Source organism: Atractosteus spatula, chromosome 13 (assembly GCF_055471065.1).
Source record: "Atractosteus spatula isolate fAtrSpa1 chromosome 13, fAtrSpa1.hap1, whole genome shotgun sequence".
Lineage (NCBI taxonomy): Eukaryota > Metazoa > Chordata > Actinopteri > Semionotiformes > Lepisosteidae > Atractosteus > Atractosteus spatula.
In genome coordinates, this window is record NC_142718.1 from 2,352,891 (window position 1) to 2,377,297 (window position 24,407).

General features: G+C 54.2%; 3 protein-coding genes across 5 annotated transcripts; all 3 read right to left on the reverse strand.

The window, feature by feature from the left end:
- Position 1: 1 nt before the first annotated feature.
- Positions 2-7,408, reverse strand: adsl (adenylosuccinate lyase). Its single transcript, XM_088930985.1, has 13 exons — positions 7,087-7,408; positions 4,957-5,160; positions 4,503-4,547; positions 4,130-4,209; positions 3,882-4,053; positions 3,678-3,724; positions 3,399-3,489; positions 3,115-3,184; positions 2,467-2,614; positions 2,042-2,132; positions 1,441-1,530; positions 651-827; positions 2-492 (listed from the first exon to the last, which is right to left on the reverse strand). Exons 1-13 carry the CDS (start codon positions 7,258-7,260, stop codon positions 406-408), a joined length of 1,476 nt encoding a protein of 491 aa, XP_088787111.1. The 5' UTR covers positions 7,261-7,408; the 3' UTR covers positions 2-405.
- A 1,312-nt stretch (positions 7,409-8,720) lies between these two features.
- On the reverse strand, positions 8,721-16,811 carry LOC148821620 (uncharacterized). The gene is made up of 13 exons (XM_088931414.1): positions 16,691-16,811; positions 15,975-16,065; positions 15,240-15,294; positions 14,994-15,048; positions 14,050-14,187; positions 13,230-13,358; positions 12,683-12,722; positions 11,891-11,928; positions 11,512-11,564; positions 10,498-10,899; positions 10,039-10,117; positions 9,479-9,611; positions 8,721-8,856 (listed from the first exon to the last, which is right to left on the reverse strand). The coding sequence occupies exons 1-13, from the start codon at positions 16,809-16,811 to the stop codon at positions 8,721-8,723; spliced, it is 1,470 nt and encodes a 489-aa protein (XP_088787540.1).
- Positions 16,812-19,509: 2,698 nt separating this feature from the next.
- LOC148821621 (protein CutA homolog) lies at positions 19,510-24,394 on the reverse strand. 3 transcript variants are annotated; one of them, XM_088930659.1, is made up of 7 exons: positions 24,344-24,394; positions 22,906-22,974; positions 21,894-22,042; positions 21,652-21,711; positions 21,015-21,060; positions 19,850-19,899; positions 19,510-19,701 (listed from the first exon to the last, which is right to left on the reverse strand). In XM_088930659.1, the coding sequence occupies exons 2-7, from the start codon at positions 22,969-22,971 to the stop codon at positions 19,602-19,604; spliced, it is 471 nt and encodes a 156-aa protein (XP_088786785.1). In that variant the 5' UTR covers positions 22,972-22,974; positions 24,344-24,394; the 3' UTR covers positions 19,510-19,601. The 3 variants fall into 3 exon arrangements, with proteins under 3 accessions (XP_088786785.1, XP_088786784.1, XP_088786782.1); XM_088930658.1 differs by having other exon boundaries at positions 23,580-24,357; XM_088930656.1 differs by lacking the exon at positions 24,344-24,394 and adding an exon at positions 23,472-23,604.
- Positions 24,395-24,407: the final 13 nt, after the last annotated feature.

Here is a 24,407-nt window from a genome sequence, read left to right on the forward strand (position 1 = left end):
GTCTCGTTTAAGCTCTCGTTTATTGGGGTTTGGACGAAACCAACACAGACACCCGGCGACACCCCCTCAGCGCATTACCCAGACCGCGGGACAAGCGGACGGGATCCTTCACCCTTCTCCGCTCATCGCGAACACCCCCACACCCCTCTTTGTGCTGACCTCCCCTGGACACCCCCGGACGATCCCAGCCCCTGGGAAGGACACCCCGATCTTCTCCCACATTCGTCACATCATTCCCACAGAGCGACCTCCGGGAAGCGGATCGGATCGGGCAGGCTTGACCGCTGGGGGCGCCGTTTGAGCCGATGGACCTCCTGGTACCCGCTGGGATGAGATGACCCCCCCCCCCCCCCAGGGCGTGCCCAGCCGGGTCTCTGTGTCGCTGCGGCAGCGTGGGGGGTGTGCTCACAGCTCCAGCTCCACCTTCTCGCCCATCCTTCCCTGGTACGGCACCAGCAGGGGGCGCACCTCTTCGGACAAGAACCGCGCCACCTGCAGGCAGGGAGAGGAGAAGTTCTGAGGACACGGGTCCAGTCGTGGCGAGAACGAGCCCGACTAGACTCAAGACCTACTCTCACCCCCCCCCCACCAGGTCCAGACCTGGGGATCCCAGGCCACAGTCCAAGGCGAGTGCATCTGTCATGCCCTACCTGCTGGGGGGCTCTCCCGATGAAGGTTTTGGGGTCCAGCAGGGCATCCAGCTGGCCCAGGATGGGGGTGAAGTAGGGGTCGTTGCGGATGCGGGTCATGAGGTCGTTATCGCCCCCTTCCTGTTTCACGACCGCGGCGGCCTGCTGGGACAGCACTCGGATCTTCTCATGGCAGTCCTGGAGAGAGGAGGGGACAGCATGGAGACAGAGAGGAGAGGAGAGGAGAGAGGGAGCGACGGAGAGAGAGGAGAGAGTGTAGGTCAGCTCTGAGTGCGCCTGGCCTGTTCTCCAGACACCTGGCCCTCTCACACGTGGCTGAAGGGTGAAATCAATTTCACCACGGGATTAATAAAGTATTATCTATCTATCTAAACCAGCACTGCTGCAGTCCGCGCGGAGGAGGCGGTCTCAGAGCTGTGCCCCTCACGCGGAGAGGGTCCTGGGGGGCCAAGCGATACCGGCTCCTCCTTCTGGCTCTGTTCTCAGCTGCACACGGAGCAATCGCAGGCTGAGAAAGAAACCGGCACCTGTGCCTACTAAAGGCGCTCAGACAGCCCGACACCCTGATGGGCGAGCCAGCGCTGTGTTTCTCACCGGTGTCTCCCAGTCTACTACAGCCCAAGCGTGTCCGTCTGCCACTCGGTATCCCAGACCGGAACGCCCCGCGTGGCTCTCGCCCCAGACGTCGGGGATACCCATACCCCTGGGCCTCTCTCTCCCCGCCTCTGTGTACAAGCCCCCAGCAGGCTCTGCGGCCTCACCGGCGCCCCCTGCTGTCGGGGTGCCCTACCTGCCGGTTGCCCCCTGACTTCACCATGGCCATGATGATGTTCTCTGTCGCCATGAAGGGCAGCTCGTGTCGAATGTGCCTGTCGATCACCTGCGGGGGGTGAAACAGAGCAGGGAGACAGGGTGTGAGGGAGAGGGGGCCAGGATTTTATATCTGGGGGGGGGGGGGGGGGCATTTCTGCACCAGCGACGCGGGTGACCCCTGCTTGACACCGCGGACGAGACAGCGGAGCTGACGCCCGAGCCGGAGCCCGACTCTCGCGCGGCTCTCACGGGGCAGCGTGGGAGCGGTCTACAGCGACCTGCGGCATGCGGGGGCCCAGCAGACCCCCCCAACAACACGGGCCACGTGTGCGCTCCTAAAACAAACCCCGAAAGAAGTGCTGTTGTTTCCTACATTTAACCGGAGTTACCGGAGCGTCACGGGGAAAAAAACCCACCCAGATGCAGGGGGAAACATTCGAACTCCACACAGAGGGTACCCCCCCCGGCCAGAATCGAACCAGGAACCACCTGCAGCCGCACTGCCTGCCGCGCCCACCCAGTGTGCAGACACACCCAGGGCTCTTCTTCATCGCAGGGGAGAGGAGAGGTGCCGTTACCTTGGGATAGACCACCAGCCCCTCGGTGATGTTCTGCAGCGTGCTGAGGATGATGTCTGCCGTCAGGAAGGCCTCCGCCAGGCAGATCCGGCTGGGAGACAGAGCGGGGGGGGGAGGAGAATTAGCCGGAAAGGTGGCAGGAGAGAGGACAGGGGCCCACGACCGCCCCTCCTGAAGCCAGGCCGTGATTACAGACTGCGGGGGTCAGACACCACCTACCACCTCCCTCCTCCCTCCTCTCCCCTCTCTCTCTCTGCACCCTCCCTCCTCCCTCCTCTCCCCTCTCTCTCTCTGCACCCTCCCTCCTCCCTCCTCTCCCCTCTCTCTCTCTGCACCCTCCCTCCTCCCTCCTCTTCCCCTTTCCTCTCTCCCCTGTCCCCTCTCCCTGCTCTTCCTCCTCCCTCCCCTCCTCTCCCTGCCCGTACCGGTTGGCGCTGTCGTCCAGTGTCCTCTCCAGCCACTGCACGGCGGCGGTCTGCAGGGGGTCGGACAGCAGGGTCATGAGGTGTCGGGCCAGACTGCAGCAGCGCTCGCTGCGCATGGGATTCCTCTTGTAGGGCATGGCACTGGAGCCTGGGGGGAGGAGAGAGAGGGGGGAGAGAGAAGGGAGAGAGAAGGGAGAGGAGAGAGGAGAACAGAGAGGGGGAGAGAGAAGGGAGAGGAGAGAGGAGAACAGAGAGGAGAGGGGAGAGAGGGGGGGGAGAGGGGGGGAGAGAGGGGAGAGAGAGAGGAGAGAGAGAGGAGAGAGAGAGGAGAGAGAGAGAGGGCGAGAACAGGGAGAGAGGCCGATGAGAACTCCACATGGTCACAGAAACACACACACCGACAAGCTAGACAACCTGGATACGGTCACAGATGCAAATCGGACACCCTCTGCACCACGGTTTCACCACCAGTTCCGGGCTCTCGTACAAGCGGACTTCGGAAGAGAAGCTGAACCGATCATTATTTCCCCCGTCTGGGGAAACTCGCTCGAATCCAGACACCTCTCTAGCGCTGCTCAAACCCGGGAACGGACTTCCTCTGCAATGCAATGGGAGTCTAGCTCATCCCCCCCGGCTGCAGGGCCTCACCGATCTGCTCCTTCTCAAAGGGCTCCTCGATCTCTTTCAGGTTGGCGAGGAGACGGATGTCAGTGCAAATCTGAGGAAAAATCGAAGAGTAAAGCTTCAGTTCAACTACGGCTAAGACCACACGAGACCCGGCCATCATTTATTAAAGGACAGGACTGCTGAGCGGTTCAACCAATGAACACGCCTGCCAGCTTTTACCCCTTTCAAGGGCACAACTTCGAAACACTGCAGTTACATGGAGCGACCAGCGGGTGGCGATGTTCCCTATGGGAGAATCTCCCCACCTTGTGAACCGTGGCGCCTAGGCTGGCCAGCACCGCCAGCGAGTCTATGTCCACTTTGCGGCTGTACGTCTGTCCGGTCACCAGGTACGCCCTGCGGGACACGGGGACAAACAAAGTCTCCATTTGTCTGCTGGAGTCGTCTTATCCCTTATCCAGGCACAATCCGGGAGATTCTCTCCGACTCTGCCCTTAGGTCCGTTAGAAGGAGTACCGGTCTTGCTCAGCCAGAACAGGGGTTCGCCGCCAGGTTACAGCCGCTGTCTCGAGGGGAGCGCTTACTTTTTGAATCCGGCCATTTCCGTCACCAGCCTGTCCAGCTCTTCCACCTGCGAGAGCATCGGGACACCAAAATTAAGGCCTGAACTCCAGGTTTCGTCCTCTCCGTGTCCCCGTGTCGGTCTCCGGGACCCGAGCCCAAAGCCGCCCCGAACCGCCTCGGCCTCAAAAACGGCTGCCCCTGGTCGCCACGGCAGCGGCGCTCACCTTGCCGTGGTCCCCCTCGAAGAGCTGCAGGAAGCTGGCCTGCGTGCCCGTCGTGCCCTTGGCCCCCCGGAAACGGAGGTCGTCGCGGGAGCGCTGCAGGTTCCGCATGTCCAGGGTCAGGTCCTGCAGCCACAGGCAGGCCCGTTTCCCCACCGTGGTCAGCTGGGCCGGCCTGGTGGAGAGCGAGACGGCTGAGGGCACCCCGCGCGGCCCGGGGTCTCGGCGGCGGAGGGGGCCGGGGTACTCACTGGTAGTGCGTGAACCCCAGCGTGGGCAGGTCAGCGTGCTTCTCTGCGAAGTCGGCCAGCCTGCTCACCACACACGCCAGCTGGGAGGAGAACAGGGAAGGAAGAGACCCAGTGGGGGAGGTCAGGGGTCGGGGGTCGGGGGTCAAGGGTCAGGGGATTCTCATCGGCGCGTGAGTTTTTCGTTCTCGTTTTTATTTTTATTACTTTTCTTCAACCCTTCCAGTTTTGCTTCAGCCCTTGTCGCCCTTTAGCGCAGCTTCGCAACAGTGGCCTCGGACCCGAGCAAACACTGGCCGTTCCAGATGTCCCAAAACAAAAACATCCAGCGCCAGCCCTTACTCCAGTGCTCCCTCCCCCCCTCTCCCTGCCTCACCTTGGGTAAGAGGATGTCGAAACCGTCACGCAGCACAATCAGATCCTGAAAGACAGAGAGACACGTCGGGGCAGGGGGAGGACAGAGGAATATTAACACAGCTCTCGGGAAGGGAGAGCAGCCCCAATCCCTAGGAAACAACCCCCCCCCCCACTCCTCTGTTCCTTCAATCCCAGCCTTAAAGACCTGCATTTCCCCCAGGAACTGACGCCATTCCTGGTCTCCGAATCTTCGTACTGAACTACTGGTTTCTCCTGCTCCGGGTGTTTTTCCAGGTTTAATGTGGGGGATGCAGGTCACTTTGGATAACCAGTGAAGTGAAGAAGACAGAACCGGAACACTTCTGAACCCAGCGTGGACAACTACAGCCTACATCAATCCTCCAGGAGCCGGTTCCGAATCCGACCGGAAAAAACCCCGGACAAATCCGGGGCGCTTCCCGCGGCCCCCTCACCGTGTTGTCCCCCACGTAGCAGGAGGTGGCGCCCAGGTGGATGATGGGCGCGGCCCGGGGGCAGGCGTGGGCGAAGGTGTGGACGTGCGCCATGACGTCGTGCCGCAGACGGCGCTCCTCCTCCGCCGCGCGCGGGAAGTCGATCTCCTCCGCCTGGCTCTCCATCTCGGCGATCTGCTCCTCCGTGACGGCCAGCCCCAGCTCCTGGGGGAGAGAGGGGGACACAGCAGGGTTAACACAGCTCAGGACAGGACTGGGGTCCAGGGAGAGAGAGGGACACAGCAGGGTTAACACAGCTCAGGACAGGACTGGGGTCCAGGGAGAGAGGGACACAGCAGGATTCACACAGCTCAGGACAGGACTGGGGTCCAGGGAGAGAGGGACACAGCAGGATTCACACAGCTCAGGACAGGACTGGGGTCCAGGGAGAGAGAGGGACACAGCAGGATTCACACAGCTCAGGACAGGACTGGGGTCCAGGGAGAGAGAGGGACACAGCAGGGTTAACACAGCTCAGGACAGGACTGGGGTCCAGGGAGAGAGGGACACAGCAGGATTAATGCAAGACGATAGCCTGTCTTCCCACAAGAAAGGGCTCCCTTCCCTCTTAAAAACAGCGCAACAGGGAAACTCCCTTCAGCTGCTGTCGGCCTTGGAAAGCCGATACGAAGACCCGGAGGCCCGGAGACTCTCCCGTTACCGTGACACTGAGCAGGGGCTATTTCGGACAGGCCACTCCTCCCCGCGGGCTGCATGCTCCGTTACAGGACGTGCCTGGTGTTGGCTGTGCTCCATTGCGTGCCCGGTGTTGTGCCATACTCCTTGTGCCCGTGAGTCGGCAAGCTGTGACGGGGGACCTGTGACCCCCAGCGCCACACGGGTCAGAGGCAGCCTGACGAAGGACGATGAGCTGAGCTCTGCTCTACCCTCCTCCTCTCCCTCCCCCTCCCCTCTCCTGAAATCAGCTGAGGGCGCTCATGTGACGGACAGCGTGGGGGACATTAACACTGAACTGATTGACTGTGACCAACCACTCTGGGCTCTAGGAGTCGAATCAAGACCTCCTGACCGACCGCAGGCCCCGTCAGCTGTGTGCTCTCAGAACAACCTGCACCGATGCACACTATTCATTACACAGTGACATGATATTACCGCATGTCTGTGTCCTGCAGGGCAAACACAGGGCGTCAGGGCCTATAGGCAGAAACAGGTGTTGACCGGGTAGCTGGTAAAACCCGGGATGGATCGGAAGTGCTCTGCAATGAGGTGTTATTCCCAGCTCTGGAGTCGAAGCGCCTTCTTCAACATGTGGGCTAATAACCAATCAGGTCAGGAGATTAAGACTGAGAAGTGACCGTGAACGGAGGAGATACCGAGGTACCGGGCAGCCTGGACTAGCGTTACTGTGAACACACTTCTCAGCTCACGGCTGGGTTTTACGAACCCCAACCCCACCGACAATGCCAGAGCACATTCCTCTCCCATGGGCCTCACTGTGCAGGCTGGACTGATTGGAACGGGGGTCTCCAAGCCCCAGTCCTGGGGAGCCCCCCCCCCATCCGTTATGATTGCGTTGAGAGATCACGTGAGAGCCAAAATCTGAGGCATCGTTCAACCCCCCCCCCCCCCCCCGGGGGTCGCGAGTTCTCTTCAGAAGAACGTGTCCTTGATAAATGTATCGATCGCTTCCAGGTGATCCCGAGCTTCACTAACAGTGGACCTGTTGTGTACTGAAAGACGGACCGGGTGTGGGGTCGTCAGGAGCGGGGTTAGGGCAACGCAGCAGGACTCCTGCCAGCTGCAGGCTCTTTCAGACACCTGGGACTGGACATTTCCGGCGGATCCGCTTATTTTGAGTAAAGATGCACGTACCGCGTGCAGTTAAAACGGGAATATACCCGAAGTCCTGCTGCTGCTGCTGCTGGCGCTCGGAGCTCCGGTCCCGCAGCTATTTATAGATGACAGACTCCGGGCTGCGAGAGTGAGAGAAGGACGGCACACGGACAGCCAGGGCTGTTTCCGCACAGGAGAGCTACAGTACCACTACTGCACGGGTACTGCTGGCTGTAGGTGCGCTTGCTGGGGGCGAGAGAGAGAGAGAGAGAGCGGCACGGACACGGGCAGACAAACCTTCTCCGCTTTGGCGAGAAAGATCCACAGTTTCCTCCAGGTGGTGAATTTCTTCCTGTCGCTGAAGTTGTAAGCCATCTCCTTGCTGGCGTACCGCGACACCAGCGGCGACCGATACCTCATGAATTCGTCCTCTTTGCTGCTGCTGCTGCTAGAACCGCCGGCCGACGCCATCTTCCACCCTTCTGCTGCCTCTCCGGACACCGACTGAAGCCCGCAACAGTAACCAGACAAGCAGAACCAAAAAAAACAACAACCCCCTTCAATAACTCAACTCACATGGGTCAAAAAGTAGTTTCGCGACAGTGGCCGACAGAATACGGCAGGAGGTCGACAATACGCTCGGTGCGACAAGAACGATCTTCCAGTCGACATCCCGGAATACGGTAGAAGGTCACATGTGTAGCGTAGCTAGCTACTACATAACTCTTTCCGCTTTTATATCATTCCATCACCTATTTCACCTGAATAAAGACGACCCCCGCATATTTCTCAGAATTAGCTGAATTGTGTCCGACAACTCAGCGCAGAGCTGCGATCTCCTTCCCTGCCCCTCGGGTAGAGACAACTGATGAGGGCTGCCCTGTCTGCAGGTACCAGATGCACTTGCAAGACGTTCGTAAGCAACATCCTTCCCTCAGTAGCCTGGATGTCTCGGGCACACCTGACAGTCACTCAACACCGAGTGGCTCAATCGCTCCGCATGGAAGCAAGGGAAGGATATTAACCTGGAGAGAAGCCAGCCAGCGACAGGCGCAGTACAGGACGCCAGCCCATCACAGGGCAAACAAACACTGGGGCCAAATTCTCCGGAAGCCGATTAACCTACCAGCACGCACCGGGGCCAAGGGAGGAAACCGACACAAACATGAGGAGAACAGACAAGCTCCGCACAGACAGCACCCCCCCTCCAGGTCCCGAACTGAACCCACCAGACCCCAGAGCAATGCATTATGGGCGTAGACCGAGTCAGGGGTAGCAGCGGGGCTGGTAGCTTGTGCTCGGTTTAGCACAAACATGGTCACACCCATCAGCCACACAGCCGGCAGGCTGTGAACCCTTCCTCTCAGGACTCTGGCGGACGAGTAAACCCCAAGAATAATTACCAATAAGAGGCGCCATTCAGCCCCTTGGGTAATCCTGCAGTCAGAACTGGAGGCACTTCTTTACACAAAGGGCGGTGGGAGTGTGGAACAAGCCACCAGTCCATGATGTAACCAACCTGGCGTTCTTCAGGAAAGGGACTTTCCGAGATGATATTTTGGCGTGGGGGCTGGGAACGACCTGGGAAAAACCCCATGTCAAAACTACATGCAAGATTCTACTGTCAACAGCCTCAGGAGGTGCACCGAGACCCTGACACTGTTGCTAAACAATGAAAACAAACTTATCAGGCGCAACGCTTATAAAAATATTAAGCCTTTGAGTTACGTAGTGGAAATTAAATGTTGAAATCTTACTTTAAGCTCATTTTTATTGCATAAATGCTGAGCCCTGTGTGCCGCGATACAGTAAACGAAAAGATTTATGTCACAAAAAATTTTATTGACCACTTTTTTCTCCACATTGTCTTGAAAGCGTTTTTTTTACACACAAAAGAGTTGGTGGTGGTGGGGGGGGGTGGAAGCTACACATCACATTTCCACTCTCCACTTCACAGGACGACTCTTCACCGGTCGTTCCCTCCGGCTTGGCGCTTCTCTGGTTTGTGGGGGAAAAAGCACGTGGCGAGTGGGGGGCTGGGCGGGCCCTGGTACTCTAGGTAAACACCTGTCGGAAACACAGCGAGAAGCAGGCGTGACGGATGATGTCGCAAGTCTGTACGAGGGCAGCTGGGAGCTTCTTGAACGTGTGGAGTTGAATGACTGCTGGTGGTAGCACGAAGCCCTACTGGCTCGGCAAGGAGTCTCTAACGGCTCCTGGAACTGGACGCAAACCCAGCTCAGGGTTACCCCAGCAGTACTGCCACCCCCTGGGACAGCAGGAAATAGGGGAAAACGCCTTCTTTACAAGGTACAAGGGTGGCCCAGGGCTCTAGAAAGTGCTCTACGCCACGCCACCCCGTTACCACATAACTGTTAGTAGGAGTCCCGATATTTCAGAGAGAGAGAGCACGCTGTACTGAGCGGCATTCAGGATGTAACCAGGAAGAAGCCCTGTTCAGTGAAAACTGGCATCAGTTCAGCCCCAGGTCTTTGCAATATGGCAGGAGGAAAGGACGTCTGTTTTAACTCGGAGTTTTTAATGTGTTCCACTGACTGCTGAAAGGGTTCGTCATTCTACTGAATTCTGTTTTTATGGTTTAGGCCTCGTCGGCAGTGAAGTGTTGCAAAGCGGTGGCTGTGTCTGAAAAGCTGGACCGAAATTCACCCTTTTCGGGCGCGGCACCTACCGCACCCCGCGGCCAGCGCTCGCTCGCACACGCCGGCCGGATCCTCGACTCCCTGCCGTTCCAGGAACTCGGCCGGATCCGGAGCCAGTAAGATCCAGCACACCTGAGCCGCCGCCTCCTCCCGAAAGGGCACCTTCACGGACATAAACACGCACTCGGTTCCAGACACTGAACACGCGTCTCCTGAATTACCCACTACGCCCAGTGGCCAAGCCTGCTCCCAGAAAAACGCCATCCAGCAGCGATTTCACTCACCCAGTGATCGCTCAGTCATCACGTGAGCGTCGATAAAGCTGGTCAGCTCATTTCACTACAATCTCTTTAAAATGGCCAGCTGTGGGTCACTGCTTGTACAGCTACAGAGTACTGTTACTTGGTTTCATATGGTCTTGAATTAGGGGCAGCACAGCAATGCAAAGGTCAGCATTTCTGCCTAACAGCGTTGGGGTCCATTGTCTTTTGAGATCATCAGCCTTGGTGTGTGTGTGTGTGTGTGTGTGTGTGTGTGTGTGTCCAGGTACATTAATTAAACCTTTAAAAAAAAAAAGAAGGTTTCAAACCTTCATGTAAACTGGAGGAATCCGCTTGAGTTTCCTTGGCGCAGAGACAGAAGGCTCTTCTTGACTCGCTGAAGCACAACTGGCCTGACAGGAAGGAACAGAATAGGAAATATGGGGAGTCGTTATGTAGCACACTGGTGTAAGTCTTATAGAATGCTAAAAAAAAAAACGGCATCTGTGTTCTGTATTTTGTGATGCTAATGTGCATCTTTTCAGACCTGGCATCTCCAGCAGAGCTTTCTCAAGAAGCTCGTCTCTGACGGAGTGGGAGGTTCTTCCAGCTTTGACTTTGGTCTACGCTATAGGGTTCAGCACACAAAACAGTGCTGTCACCCCGAGGCCCTCTCCCCGGCTCAAGATCCTTCAGATCTGCACTGTTTCGTCACTGGGAACTCTCCAGTGAGTGAGCAGGGCCGACGGCCCAGTAACGTACTGTGCGCGTGCCGCAGGACAGCCTACCGGAGGCGCAGCTTCTCTCCTGCAGGAGCTCCTGGGGTGGTTTTCCGGAGGGCCGGGGCTCAGTCGAGCAGACGGGAGGGGGGGCCTCCCAGATTCCTCCCGGGAACCGACAGGCTTTCCCGCCACTTTTCCCTTGCGCCCACGCTTAGCGTCGCCACCGTGGTCTCTCCTCCGCGACCTGCCAGAGGAGGCCCGCGAGCCTCCCTCCGGTCTGGGCTCAGGCCGGACCTCTCTCTTCTGCGGCGCGAGCGCAGGTTTCGCCTGCCGGTCGACGTCTGGCCCCCCAGTCCGGGCTGTGGTTTGAGCTTTAGGGGCCTCTGCCGCACTTCCGGGCGTTTTCCAGATCACCGATTCCTCGAAGGAGACCTTCTTCCGAGGCAGGGAAGGCAGGGCGGCTCGTTTCTGCGAGAAGCGCGGAGTCAGAGAGTGTGTGGGAACCTCGACAGCCGCAGACACGCTCCCCGTTTAACGCCGTAACGTGAAAGACGGATAATCGGGATACGTGCCCATCAAAATTTCACTTGATCCCGTAATAAAAGAGAGAACTCTTGGGGGAAAAAAAGCACCATAAAAAGATTCAGAAACTAGATGGAGCACACAGATCCTCACGTAAGTGGCACTGGTAAAGAGGGTGTGTGTACACCCCCTGCTAAATAATCAGAGACACTACTGCATTCCTCACCACACAGGCTCTGGGTTGCAGTCTCCTATCCCAGAAGCACAGGGCAGGACAACAAGTCCATCCTACTTAACATTCACACACAAACAGGGACAATGCAGAACGTCTACGATTGGTGGAAGGTAACCGGACCACCTGGCGAAAACCCAGGCAAGGGTGGGGGGAACACGCAGACTCCACACTGACGTTCAGAACCGAACCCAGGAGCCGCGTGGCAGCAGTGCTTAATGCCATGCCACTGTGCTGCCCGATATCAGACACACCCCCCCCCACATTCAGCACCATTACTTATACCGGTGGCTCAGCGGGGCGGACTTGTCAAAACCTGGGCCTACTTGAGACTGAAGAGCCCCGTCTCGATGCCGGCGCAATTTCGAAACCCTTTTCCCTAAAAAAACAACAACAACAAAAAACAAATTGACCACAGCTACATGTATATAAAGACCCCAGGGCTACATCCGTTCAGAATACATTTACAATGGTTTTATTTCGCTTCAATGATCTGAAACACTTAAGTGCTCAAATGTCTCAGAAATACAAGACAATGCTTCAATTAAGCTTTTTATTACTGCATTTCACAAAGCTATCAAAAATCAGACCATGCTACCATTTCGATTTCCATTAGGAGAACAGAAGATGTGTGGAACAAATTCACCCAACAGATCAACCGCAAGGATGTATTAATACAGCAATCAGCTACGCATATATTTATACCTGACACTGTAGCAGCGGCTGTGGGAAGAACTGAACTTCTGGATGTTTTCCGACAGTTGATTTTCAGAAGGTGGGTTTTGGGGATCAGAAAAACACAAGTGGAGAAGTTAGTAAGCAAGTAATCTGCGACACGACCGCTCCGCCGCAGCTGAAACAAAAGCCACTTGTATTTCAAAGCTTCATCAAAAAACAAAAATATTTGTATTTTCCCAGACAAATAAGAAGGGTGCCAGACAAGGACTTTTCCTGTTGTCTGGTAAAATGAGCCACTCGGGACCTAAAGTCCTACAGAAACTCATCCAGCAGACAGACACAGTGATGTCATTACCCACTGGTCCACTCAGGTCTCCCTCAAATGACACGTATACAAGGACTACAAAATGTAAAAACCAACCAGCCTTGGCTTCAAATGACTGGAGCAACCACGCCTGTCTGAAAGGGAATGTGAGCATGTGGACTATGGAAAGAGCCACTGAATGTGATCACAGTTTGCAGCACGAAAGACTTTTAACACCACAGATGCCAACTCAGACAAAAAAAATGTGCTTTTGGAAAACATTCGATAGGAACAAAGGAAAGCACAAACTTATTTTACTATTCTACTAAAAAGATGATCGCAGAACACAAATTTTCATCGGGGCAGGCTCCGTCAATTGAATAACAACACTCCAGTATCTCAACTGCTGGAAACCTACAGCTGTACGGGGTATTTTTAAGAGTAAAATGATCTAATTATGTTAATGACATGGTTTTCCACCTCTAACCACCCCCCCCCCCCAACAAAACAATTACCTGTTGTCAGAGTGGCCAGTCTCTCTCCCCGCTGACAGCTCTTGAAGAGTAAAATGTAAGCAAATCAAGGTTTGTCAAGTTACAGAACACAGGAATGGCTAAAAAGAGCAACAGAAAAAAGGTCATCATCGCTTGAAGAAGCAGCTACCGCCAGCGTTCATGGCTCAAATCTGGGAAAGTCTTCCGGGCCGGACTGTGCGCAGTAACTTTTAAACTGCATTTAACTGTGAGATGCACCACTGATGCAGCACGAACACAATCTATGTGTTTTCCCCACCCATTCTCTACCCCCTTCATGCAAACTCCACACGGACAGCACCCCAGGTCCAGAACTGAACCCACCAGACACCAGAGCGATGCAGATGAAACTTGATCTGCTGTACAGGGGTTTACGGGTGTAGTCTGAGTTCACGTGAAGCAGAAAACCTGAATTCGTGCCTAACGATGGTTAAAAAATACATCTGCCGTAAAAGTGAATCAATTCTGTCACCTTAGTTCTTCTTGCTTTTGTTTTTTTAAAGAAAAAGAGAGTTGAGGAAACGCTCACCTAAAATCTCCGAGGCGTTGGGGGGCTGCCTCATGTTGATGGCGACAGCCCGGCTGGTGTCCAGGAGGGTGGAGTTCCTGCACCCCCCCCAGGGATCGTCATCGCCCGCGGTGAGCTCGGCCGTGCCTCCTGTTGACGGTAACACGAGGGCAGCGCTACGCATTACAAACCCCGGCAACCGCTGGTTGCATCTCCAAGACTGTGTCTGATCGATCGATCGATCGGGAGCGCAAAGGCCTGCAGGTTTAAAACAAAATGGCCCCGCGCCCCCCCCACTGGGGAGGAAGAGAGAGGGGACAGTGCCTTCCATATCTTTCCCGCAGGGGGCGCTGTTTAAACAGGAACTGTAGAAGGGGCAGTGGTATAATGTGAAGGGACGGTGAACGCTGGTCCTACAGGTCTGTAAGTCATCAATTTCTAAACGCCTGGAATTCTAGTTCTGTTCAAGAAGTAAGGAGGCGGCTGAAGTCAAGACCCTCCACATGAAAACACCCAACACTCAGGAGTCACCGCTGGCCATGGGCCTCGCTGAACCTCACCCATGAACTCCAAACACGCCCCATCACAGCGGCGATTTAAGAGCACCGTACGAGACCTGCTGGACCGTCTCCCTCCAGGGCCGGGGCTGGCCACCCCTGCAATCTGTTCACGAAGGCAAGGAGCCGCGGCAAAGCCAGGAAAACCCAGCAGAAACCGCAGGATTTCCTCCCTTTCCCTATCGACCAAAAGACACCGAACCCAACTACGGGCTTTCAGCTCGGTCTTCACAGCAGTAATTTCTCCCTCTCTGCCCCCCCCCACGCCCAGGTGCCACACGTACCCAGGGCGTCGGCTTTTCGGAAGACTTCCGGAGAGGACAGGCTGCTCTCCGAGACCAGGGAGAGGGACGGCGCGCCGGGAGAATCCGAATCCATGCACGCCAGGAAGAAGGTGGAAACTCCCGATGGCAGGACCATTTCTGCCACCCGGCCGAAGAGAAAACACACACACACACACACACACACACACACACACACACACACGTGCACGTTACAAACCCCGTCGTTTTATTCGAAAGACCCTGCCTCCCTGGTCCTGGAGAGCCCAAACCCAGCAGGTTTTCCGGCTCACCCTCAAAACACAGGCTTCTAAAGGTCAGGAACAACCCCGCCGCGATCAATGAAAGAGGTAATCTGTCAATGTAGAGATCACGTAGGATTGAAATCTCAATCAGGGGAGTCCAGCTCCATTCCTGCAGTGCCTGTTGTCTACTGATTTTTGCTCCAACCTCAATAACCCATCGAAAGAGCGACAATTATTTCATAAACACTGGCAGGAAGTTTTCTTTTAAAGTTGATTACTCAAAACATTTTCCTCAATAAAGCCACAGATACCTATATTTATATACAGTAGATAGCTTATAGGGAGTTTAAATAATTCCCTCAGAGCCTGGTTAGAATAGTTACAGTAGACCTCTGCGATTAATTAAATGGATCGTTTAACTCATTAGCTCTCTGTCAATATGTTACAGAGCTCCAGGGAATGAGAGCCAGAAGACAGCAGGCCCTCCCAAAACTGGCTCACTGGATTGGGGCTCCCCAGGACCAGGGTTAGAAGAACCCAGCTTTATAGTAAAAAGGGGCAGATGAAAAACCGCAAGCTTGAGCGTGCGAGATAGCGAACAGCAGCCTATTCCCAGTGATCGAAGAGGCAGAACTGCACGAAGGCTGGCCCCAGAGCGTGTCCATCGAGCTGTGTGACCCCTCGCTCCCCCGACGCGCTCACCTGAGACACCGTCGCTGTTGACAGAGCCACTTGCACAGCTGTCGCCCGTCGATTCCTGAAACGTGACAAAACCACCACCGGCATCATCTTTTACGAGGAAGGCCAAAAAAAACGAAACAAAGTAATAGAAACGACATGGGTGGGGTTCGAAAAATAATACCGCTGGGGCTCCTAGCAGATCACAGTCGGAATATACCCTTGTTAAAAGACCGGACTTTAAGTGATTGATTAGTAAAAGGCACTTACTTTTTGAGGAGACAGTCTGGACAGCCCTCGGGATTTCTCTGGCTGGAGGAGGAATCTGGAGAATGACAATGATTTAAAAAGGCATTAATTTACGCTGTATGACTGCGACCTGCGTTTACACTTCACACAGCACAAGAGGGACGCTTAAGGATCCTTTTGTTGAGAACAACGGAAAAAATGATACTGTTACAAATCGGGGGGCTTATGAAAAACTGGTGAACATCGGTATTCGACCGAGCGGTCCAATGAGTGAAATAATTATTCACAACCCCCAACTTGTACCTGATTTCTAACCGTATACCCGATAGACGGTTGGTATAATTGGAGGCACGTGAATTCTTTATTCTCTAGCAGGGATTCTCTAGACGGCGAGGGACAGAGACTCAGAGACGGCGAGGGACAGAGACTCAGAGACGGTGAGGGACAGAGACTCAGAGACAGAGGTTAAGAGACGGCGAGGGACAGAGACTCAAAGACGGCGAGGGACAGAGACCCAAAGACGGCGAGGGACAGAGATTCAGACACAGAGACTCAGAGACGGCAAGGGACACAGGTTAAGAGACGGCGAGGGACAGAGACTCAGAGACAGAGGTTAAGAGACGGCGAGGGACAGAGATTCAGAGACAGCGAGGGAAAGAGACGGCGAGGGACACTCAGACACAGAGATTCAGAGACGGCGAGGGACAGAGACTCAGACACAGAGATTCAGAGACGGCGAGGGACAGAGATACCCACTCCTGCTGTGAGGAGGCCGACTCGTCGATGGGAGGGAGCTGCAGTTTCTGCTTCGCTTCCTGCTGGGCCGCGCAGAAAACCACCTTCCGACCTGCCCGGAGACCCGGAACAACGTGCAGGACAGCAACAAATCAACTCTACTTTCTCCACACGTCTCGGCCATCAGTCCTCTCCGCGCCCCCATTCACGATTAAACACAAGGACGCATGTCCCGAGCCGGACAACACCGAGCCACCTTTTCCTAAATACATACAGTGCCCTCTGTGGGTGTTGGGACAGCAAATTCAAAACTGCTATTTTTGCTGCGTATTCAAGCAATTTGAATGTGAAAGCAAAAGATGGATATGAAAATAGAGAAAGAAACACTTTCTCACACTGAACTTATTTATGTATTTCTGTGCTTCCGATATATGTTGTATTTTTTCAGAATAACAGCACTTTTTGTGGTCAACCCAACCCCCCCTCCATTTCAGGTGACCAGTATTGGGATCCTTATTAAAGTATCAGGACAAGTCAATTAAAGCAATTAAACCATGTTTGGTTGCAAATCGCTTCGCAGGCAACGCCGGCATCAAGCCTGCGACCCACTGACATCACCCGGCTCTTGGTTTGATGCAGACGCACGGGCAGCGGGACAGGAGCCTGTTCTCGAAACGGCTGGAATTTCCGGACGGCAGCCCCCCGACCCCCAGCGGAGCGCCCGGCGAAGGCCTCACCCCTCCTCCGCGGCGCGGAGCCGGGCCAGCGGCCTCTCCCCCACGGGGCTCGCCCCCACCGCGGCGAGTCGCTCCTCCCCCTCCACCGCGGGCTCCTCCTCTTCGCCCGCGTGATGCCCATGCGGACCTGCGCGGGGCCCAGAGAGATCGGAACAGTTGAGCGTCTCGGTGTTCCCCGGGCTACTGCGAGACAGCGGCGCCCGGCTCCCATCCGTCCAGCGGGGTCCGTTCCCCAACCTCTTTAACCAGGGGGGAGCCGGAGTCTATCCCAGCATGCAACAGGCACAAGGTAGGACACACCCTGGACAGGACACCAGTCCATCCAAGGACACACACCCTGGACAGGACACCAGTCCATCACAGGACACACACACACACACACACACACACACACACACACACACACCTGGACGGGACACCAGCCCATCACAGGACACACACACACACCCTGGACGGGACACCAGCCCATCACAGGACACACACACACACACACACACACACACCCTGGACAGGACACCAGTCCATCACAGGACACACACACACACCCTGGACAGGACACCAGCCCATCACAGGACACACACACACACACCCTGGACGGGACACCAGTCCATCACAGGAAACACAAATATCGAGAATTCAACAGAGTCTGACCAGCTTATGTAGTTCATGGTCTTTTTTTCCGCTTTGAAAAGCGTGTTGAAAAACTCTCGAGAGAGTAGTCTTCAATGAGCAAGTAAAAGAACACAAACCAAACGTTTCCTTTACTTCATCGTTTAGTGAGACTACAACGTAGTCATCTTTCAGAGAAAAAAAAAAGCCGATAAAAGATTACCTGTTCGTTTAAAGTCGTTGCTTACAAACTAATAATTAGACTCCCGATCCTGTTGTCCCGACACTGGTCTTCCAACGCCGTGGGAATGGAAAACGCTTAAAACCCCCGGTTTTCAAGTACGCTTTTGACACTTCGAGGGCTGGAGATCCGATGCCTCGTTGTTAAGGCTGTCGGTCATTATTTTATTTTATTTTTTATCCTTTACAGCTCGTTAACGGTTTGATTTTTTAGTCCTGACGAACCGCAGGCGGACCCCGCTCTCGCCCCTCGAGCGCCTCACGCCGCCCTCCGCGCGCGCCTTCCCACCCCCCCGTCGCCGTCGCCGCACGAGCGCATCCCCACCGGAACTGACGACGGCACGGATCTCCGATCCCGGCGGCCTCCGCGCGTCGCCCCCTTCGCCGCGGACGTGCAGGAGTAGTTGCTACAGCCCGCGGTACTGCGTGCCACGGGCAGTAAAAGAGGGCAGTCTCATTTATTCTCCATTCTTTGCTATGCTCTTTCGAAACAACAGAACGACAGGATCAAAAATCATACATCATTTACATTTCCAACGTTAATTTGAATGTTGAGTGGAGTTGCTCCACTGTTCCTATCCAAGCAACTCGATATAGATGTTTATGAGGAACCGGCACAGGTGGGAATTAGGTGGCAACTACGAATCCTTTCACACTTGTTAACTACTAGGAGAAAAAGATCGCCTTTACAACAAACCTGAGACCTGTTATTTTAATTAAGAACTCAGCCAGAACTAAAGTCAACTGTCTTGCGAGACCAGAAAACCCGAGATTCTCTACCTTCGATGTAGCAAAATTTCTCCCTCAAGCGTTTTCATCAATTTCCCTACGGGATTAATAAAGTATTATCTATCTATCTTTCTCAGCCAAAACAATCACTCCGACAGCGGCTGAGATTTTTCATCCAATCACAATTCTCAGACCCACTGCTTCTGTCCAATCACAGTGCTTCCCCGTCTCCCTGCTTCTGTCCAATCACAGCGCTCCCTCGGTCTCCCTGCTTCTGTCCAATCACAGCGCTCCATTCGTCTCCCTGCTTCTGTCCAATCACAGCGCTCCCTCGCTCTCCCCGCTTCTGTCCAATCACAGCGCTCCATTCGTCTCTCCGTTTCTGTCCAATCACAGCGCTCCATTTGTCTCCCTGCTTCTGTCCAATCACAGCGCTCCCTCGGGCTCCCTGCTTCTGTCCAATCACAGCGCTCCATTCGTCTCCCTGTTTCTGTCCAATCACAGCGCTCCATTCGTCTCCCTGCTTCTGTCCAATCACAGCGCTCCATTCGTCTCCCTGCTTCTGTCCAATCACAGCGCTCCATTCGTCTCCCTGTTTCTGTCCAATCACAGCGCTCCATTCGTCTCCCTGCTTCTGTCCAATCACAGCGCTCCATTCGTCTCCCTGCTTCTGTCCAATCACAGCGCTCCATTCGTCTCCCTGCTTCTGTCCAATCACATCGCTTCATTCGTCTCCCTGCTTCTGTCCAATCACAGCGGTCCCTCGGTCTCCGGTTTATATCCAATCACAGCGCTTCTAGTTGAAGCTTGAGCGTCTATTCCGCATCTCTCCGTAGAGGAAGGAGCGAAAAAGTAAAAGTCCAACCTACGAGCCCGGCGCGCTGTTCAGTCCTGACTCGCGAACAGGAAGACTCCCTCGAGTTGCAGTAATTCACACTCAAAACATGTTTTTTATTAACACGCAGGCGGTTTTTTTGATTAAGGAACGAGGATGGTAACAAGTTGCTTTAAAGGAGTCAGAATTTTGCGTGTTTCTTCTTGAAATGCGCTAGAATTACCGAGGAACTGTATAGTCATATGAAACCATTCTGATCCCACTGGTCTCTTAATCTAATAGGTGTGTGGCACTGGCTTCAGACTCATTCATGACATCATTCTTCTGGTGAAGAACGACCAGCACAGCGTACGATTCAAGTGTTACATCCACCTAGCTTTGAAACCAGAAAGAAATACTCTTAAGCCTTTCCAAACGACTCCAGTTTATTTTCCGTTTGTCACACGTTTAATGTGTAAGTTCGGCGTTCTGTCCAGCAGGTGGCAGCAGCTGCCCGCCTCACTCTGGTACAGCCTCTCCCAGCCACTTCAGATAGGGGGGGTTGCCCTGGTCAATGGGCAGGCTGATGACTTCAGCCACTTCGTAGGGGTGGACTGACCTACAAGACAGGGACGGAGAGCCTCCATTCACACAACTGCGTGTATTTATCAGTTTTTCAGCTTGCAGGAACGGTGGCAGGCAGGGGACACTGCTCAGGGCAGAGGAGAAGGCTCTGCCACAGCTCTGCGATTCGGAACCCGACTCACCGCACGTAGTCCGCCAGGGCCGAGACCTTGGAGCTCCTGGTCTTAATCATCTGCGGAACGAAGCAGGAACAGGAAACGGTCAGGCGAACATCCTCCGCCAGAGCCAGAGGCTGCTTCTTTTTTTAAAAACCCGGAGCAGGAGAATTGGGTTTAACTTGCTATATGTACACAGGAGAGGGCAGGAGAGACCCCAGGGCTTGTGGGAAGGCACAGCGCAGGGTTCCTGCCTACTGTTCCAGCAGAAAGCTGCCTCTGGTCCTCGTCCCACTCGCTCGGCTTTCTCCCCCCCCCCCACGAGCCCCTGGCGCCGAACACCGTCCCGAAGAGCTGGGAGGAGGCTGGACAAGGTTGGGCTGCCAATCTGCTCTCACAGGCCCGCTGCCTAACCACAGGGAGGCGCTGCTGAGAGGGAATCACAAGGAATCCATGGGGAGACGGAAAGCAGTCGGGACGTCCCGGGACTGTCCTCTGTGACTCATGCAGTCTGCTGGCAGTGACGTCACCCCGGTGGTGCCATGAGACACAGCTACACCAGGTGCCCAACTCCTACACACTGCCCTGAATCCCAGCAACAGCCAATCCCATCTTGAGTCTTAAAAATAAAAATATACAAAACCATGCACCGCAGGCATATGGATGACCTGTTTGTCTTTATATTAGCAAGACGTGGCCATTGATAAGTTAGGAAAGTACATAAATACCTGAGCGAAATTGGGCCACAGGAAACTGTCTTTCAAAACTATTCTCCTGCTGATTATTGCTGCTTTCATTCACTTTCAAATCTGAAAACGCATAATGGGCATAACTGATCTTCACAAAGCTGTATTATAGAGTGCTGCCCTATCCCTCAGGCCGTGTAACTGTTTTCTGAGGAGTCCACCTTTAACTGGGCACTCACTTGAGCTCAACTGACCCAAGTCATGTGACACCCAACAGTGCTCTAATTGGATAACCCTGCCTGGAGCTATGCTCTGATTGGACAACAATGCTTGGAGCTACAGAATGCTCCGATTGGGTAACGCTGCCTGGAGCTATGCTCTGATTGGACAACGCCGCCTGTCGCTTGGAGCAGGAAGCTTTGGCTGGATCCTGGCTGGATCCCAGTAGACGCCCCTGGAAACAAGGAACTAGACGCCATGGTAGGAGAGCAGGAAGGGACCCTCACCAACAAGACCTCGCTGTCCTCTTCGATCTTCCCCTGCCACTCGTACCTGGAACGCACAGACAGCAATCAGAGCCAGGCTTTTTCGGAAACTGAGGTCCTGATCCCCGCCACCTCCCCCCCCGACATAACATTTCCTCTGGAAGCAGTGGTGGCCTCCGGAACCGCCAAGCTGCCCGAGACTCCGCGGCCAGCAGCTCCAGACAAGCCAGCCCAGCATGAATCTTTCATCCTTTTACCACCAATCCCCCCCCCATCTCCCCCCTCCTCCCCCACTCTCCACAGCGCCCCACTGTGGTGTACCCATGTCACTACGCCCTTGCACCCCTGCCGGCACCGAGCACCAACAGAAGTGACGTCACCAACCCCCCACATCCGGGCCGGAAACCGGTCTGCTGGCGGGAAGGAGCGACCAGCTGTCTAGGGATCGAATCCCTGTGGGGGGGGGGGGCAGGGAGATCTGTGGTCGTCACACGGGTGAATCACCCCTTCGCCCCCCTATCCGGCGCCGTTCGGGGAACAGTCCCGGTCACGGTGGCGGTGGGCGAGAACAGGCTCTGGCACAGAGACCGCTAGCCCCCCGGCATGAGGAGACACCTGCCCCCCGCCAGCACTGTCCCCCCCCCCTCCGCGCACTCACACCGACGTGATCTTGGGCACGATGTTGACGCAGGCCGCCAGCTTCTTCTCCACCAGCCCCCTGGGAGGACAACAACAACAAGCAAGGGGTCAGCTGTCGGCACGGCAACCCCACTCCCGCCACGCAGCTTGTGCAGTCGGCCTTCACCGCCTGCCGGCTCCCCAGCGCGGGCGGCCGCGGCCCGTTTCCCGTACCGTCGGACGGGCCCCTCCGAGCCTCGCTGAGAAGAGCCGGCCCCTCACCTGGCCAGGTCCCTGGCCACCTGCTCGTTGGGGCAGGTGACGAAGGCGGCGGAGTGCGTGCCCGAGACGTACGATTCGGCCGCCATGGAGAACGTGCGCAGTCCCAGAGGCCTCAGCAGCGCGAGCATCGACAGGCTCAGCAGCACAGCCTGGGGGCAGAGACGACAGAGAGACAGCACCAGGACCGGGTTCAGGACCGGCTTCAGGACCAGTCACATCCTCAAACAAACACGCAGGCCCGCAAGTCTGGATACCGCCGATACCCTGAATCACAGTCCTCAAACCCCTGGCCAGTGAGAGCAGCTAATTCCCCTCCTCTTACAATGCCTAGAGAAAGAAGACCTTCCCTATACTGTACCTCATCAGACACCTGTTTAAAGCAACACGTTTCCCTACAGCTACTTACAGAATACATTTTGCTATACCCATTAAAATGTGTATTTAAAGAAGACACTTCCCCATGTATATTCTTTAAATACCCATGTAAAGAGCATTTTTTCCTATACCTAATGTATTTAACCACCTATGGAAAGAATACCTCTTCCTATACCTATTTATATAAATTCCTTCTGGTCCCCTGAAATGGGGGGACTATGTATAAAAAGGGCTGTGATTCCTACACGGTCCACCCAATACAGACGAATTCAAGCTGACATTCTGCGCCTCAATCTCATAGCCCTTGTTTCCTTTCAAATCCAATGTGCTGGAGTGCAGAGCCAAAGCAACAAATGTTGTCACTGTCCAAATACTTACAGACTGCACTGTATGTAAAAACGCACCTCTTCCTACACCTGTTTAAAGGCCTGTGGAAAGAACACCTCTTCCTACACCTGTTTAAAGGCCTGTACCTATAAAGACTAAATAGAACAGGCCCGTGAGTGTCAGAGCAGGCGGAGCACAGTCCATTGATTGTGTATCCAGACAGACAGCGCCAGGGCCTGCCACGCAGGAGAGGCAGCGCTTGCTGACAAGGAGGGAGAGCGGGGATTTAGTTCTCTTCTCGGATACTTACTGCACAGGTGTTTCTGACCGCTGACCCGCTCTGCAATCCGTCCAGAACTCGGAGTCCGAATAACATCACCTGCCCAAGAGAGACCGGACTAGTTACGACTCCCGGTGGAGGGCAATCCGAGCCAGACCAAGCTCAGCACCGGACAGACAAAACCAGTTAGGACTCCCATATAAAGCAATCTGCGCCAGTCCCAGCTTCGCTCTGCCGTCTGTAACTGGAGACGTCTTATTAACTGTAGTTTGGCGTGCTGCGAGCTTAACTATTAGGCAACTTGACTATTACCTACAATACCCGCAGAATAACAGACAACCTATTTTATATAAACGTTTAATTTCTTCACTACCGCCGTTATTTTTGACGTTCTTTAAATTGCGTATAAAACTACCGCCTGATTAAAAAAACGATGTTTTTAAAGCACACGCTCACTGTAGGCGTTAGAACAGCTACCGAGCAGTAGCACGGAGGTAAGACTTTGCCTTAAAGCACGTATTGCCAACCATAAATCTACAGAAGCCCCTTTAATTTACTTCTGGCGCCGAGTTTTTTTTTTAAAAAAAAACACTGACCAGCGCTGTTTATTCTGCGCAGACACTAGGAATTGCATCCGCAAAAGTATGTCCCCCCCCACCCCTTGAAAGCGTGTTTCTAGACTGGGTCCCGAGCACTGCTTCTACCTGCAGGTCCTGCACGACTCTCTGCTGCGGGTGCCGCAAAGCAAAACCTTCTGTCGCGGCGCCTCAGCTCTCATCGCTGATAAGACCGACAGCCCAGCGGCGGTTTATACATCTCGTGTCTTTTGACTTTATTTAACGACACGAAGCACGCTAAAAGTAAAAAAAACAACAACAACAACATTCCCTTGTCGCTGAAAACGGTTCTTCGTCACAAGAATCCCACTGATTTCGAAATAACGATGAATAATTACTACTTTATAATTCCTTCCTCGCCTTTAGGTAAAGGCTTTGTAGAATATTTGTGGGAGAACGGAATGCACGTTTATTACAATTCATTGGTGAATAACCTCTTATTCCCCCCCCCCCCCCCCAGTGCTTTATGCTTTATTTATTTCTAGTCCTCAATGACTGTGAATTTTAGTTTTAGGATTAGATGCTTTTTATTCTTAATTTAGCATTAAACCACTACGTACAAAGCGAAAAAGGAGGCATCTGTGCACAATCTAAAGGTAAAAGTGTTCACTGGGGATTAGTATTCAGCACCATGTCCGAAGAATACTGATTATTTCTCCGAGAATTGCTGATATTGAATATTGATATTGAATACTGATAAAAGACAGGTGCATGGAAAAATAGAAGAAATCGTTGAACAAAATACTGAAACGTTGATAAGTTTAAAAAAAACATTTTTGTAAGATTACATTTGGCACTAAAATAAGAATTATATCCGTTACTTGCATTAACATTTCGGTACGATAACATACGTGCAACTGTCGTAAAGGAGTTGTTCGGTTCGACAGCAGCAGCAGCAGCAGCTTCCGGCCACGA

Coding starts and splice junctions, on each gene's coding strand:
- adsl (XM_088930985.1), bottom strand. CDS start 7,260: ATGGCGTCGGCCGGCGGTTCTAGCAGCAGCAGCAGCAAAGAGGACGAA. Junction 4,548..4,956: donor GCTACGTGGGGGACAACACG/GTGAGGGGGCCG, acceptor TCTGTCTTTCAG/GATCTGATTGTGCTGCGTGA. Junction 493..650: donor TCGGGAGAGCCCCCCAGCAG/GTAGGGCATGAC, acceptor CCCTGCCTGCAG/GTGGCGCGGTTCTTGTCCGA.
- LOC148821621 (XM_088930659.1), bottom strand. CDS start 22,971: ATGTTATTCGGACTCCGAGTTCTGGACGGATTGCAGAGCGGGTCAGCG. Junction 21,712..21,893: donor GTGGCCAGGGACCTGGCCAG/GTGAGGGGCCGG, acceptor TTGTCCTCCCAG/GGGGCTGGTGGAGAAGAAGC. Junction 19,900..21,014: donor AGGACAGCGAGGTCTTGTTG/GTGAGGGTCCCT, acceptor TTCGTTCCGCAG/ATGATTAAGACCAGGAGCTC.
- LOC148821620 (XM_088931414.1), bottom strand. CDS start 16,811: ATGGGCATCACGCGGGCGAAGAGGAGGAGCCCGCGGTGGAGGGGGAGG. Junction 15,295..15,974: donor TCGGCCTCCTCACAGCAGGA/GTGGGTATCTCT, acceptor GTCATTCTCCAG/ATTCCTCCTCCAGCCAGAGA. Junction 13,359..14,049: donor CCGAAAAGCCGACGCCCTGG/GTACGTGTGGCA, acceptor TACCGTCAACAG/GAGGCACGGCCGAGCTCACC.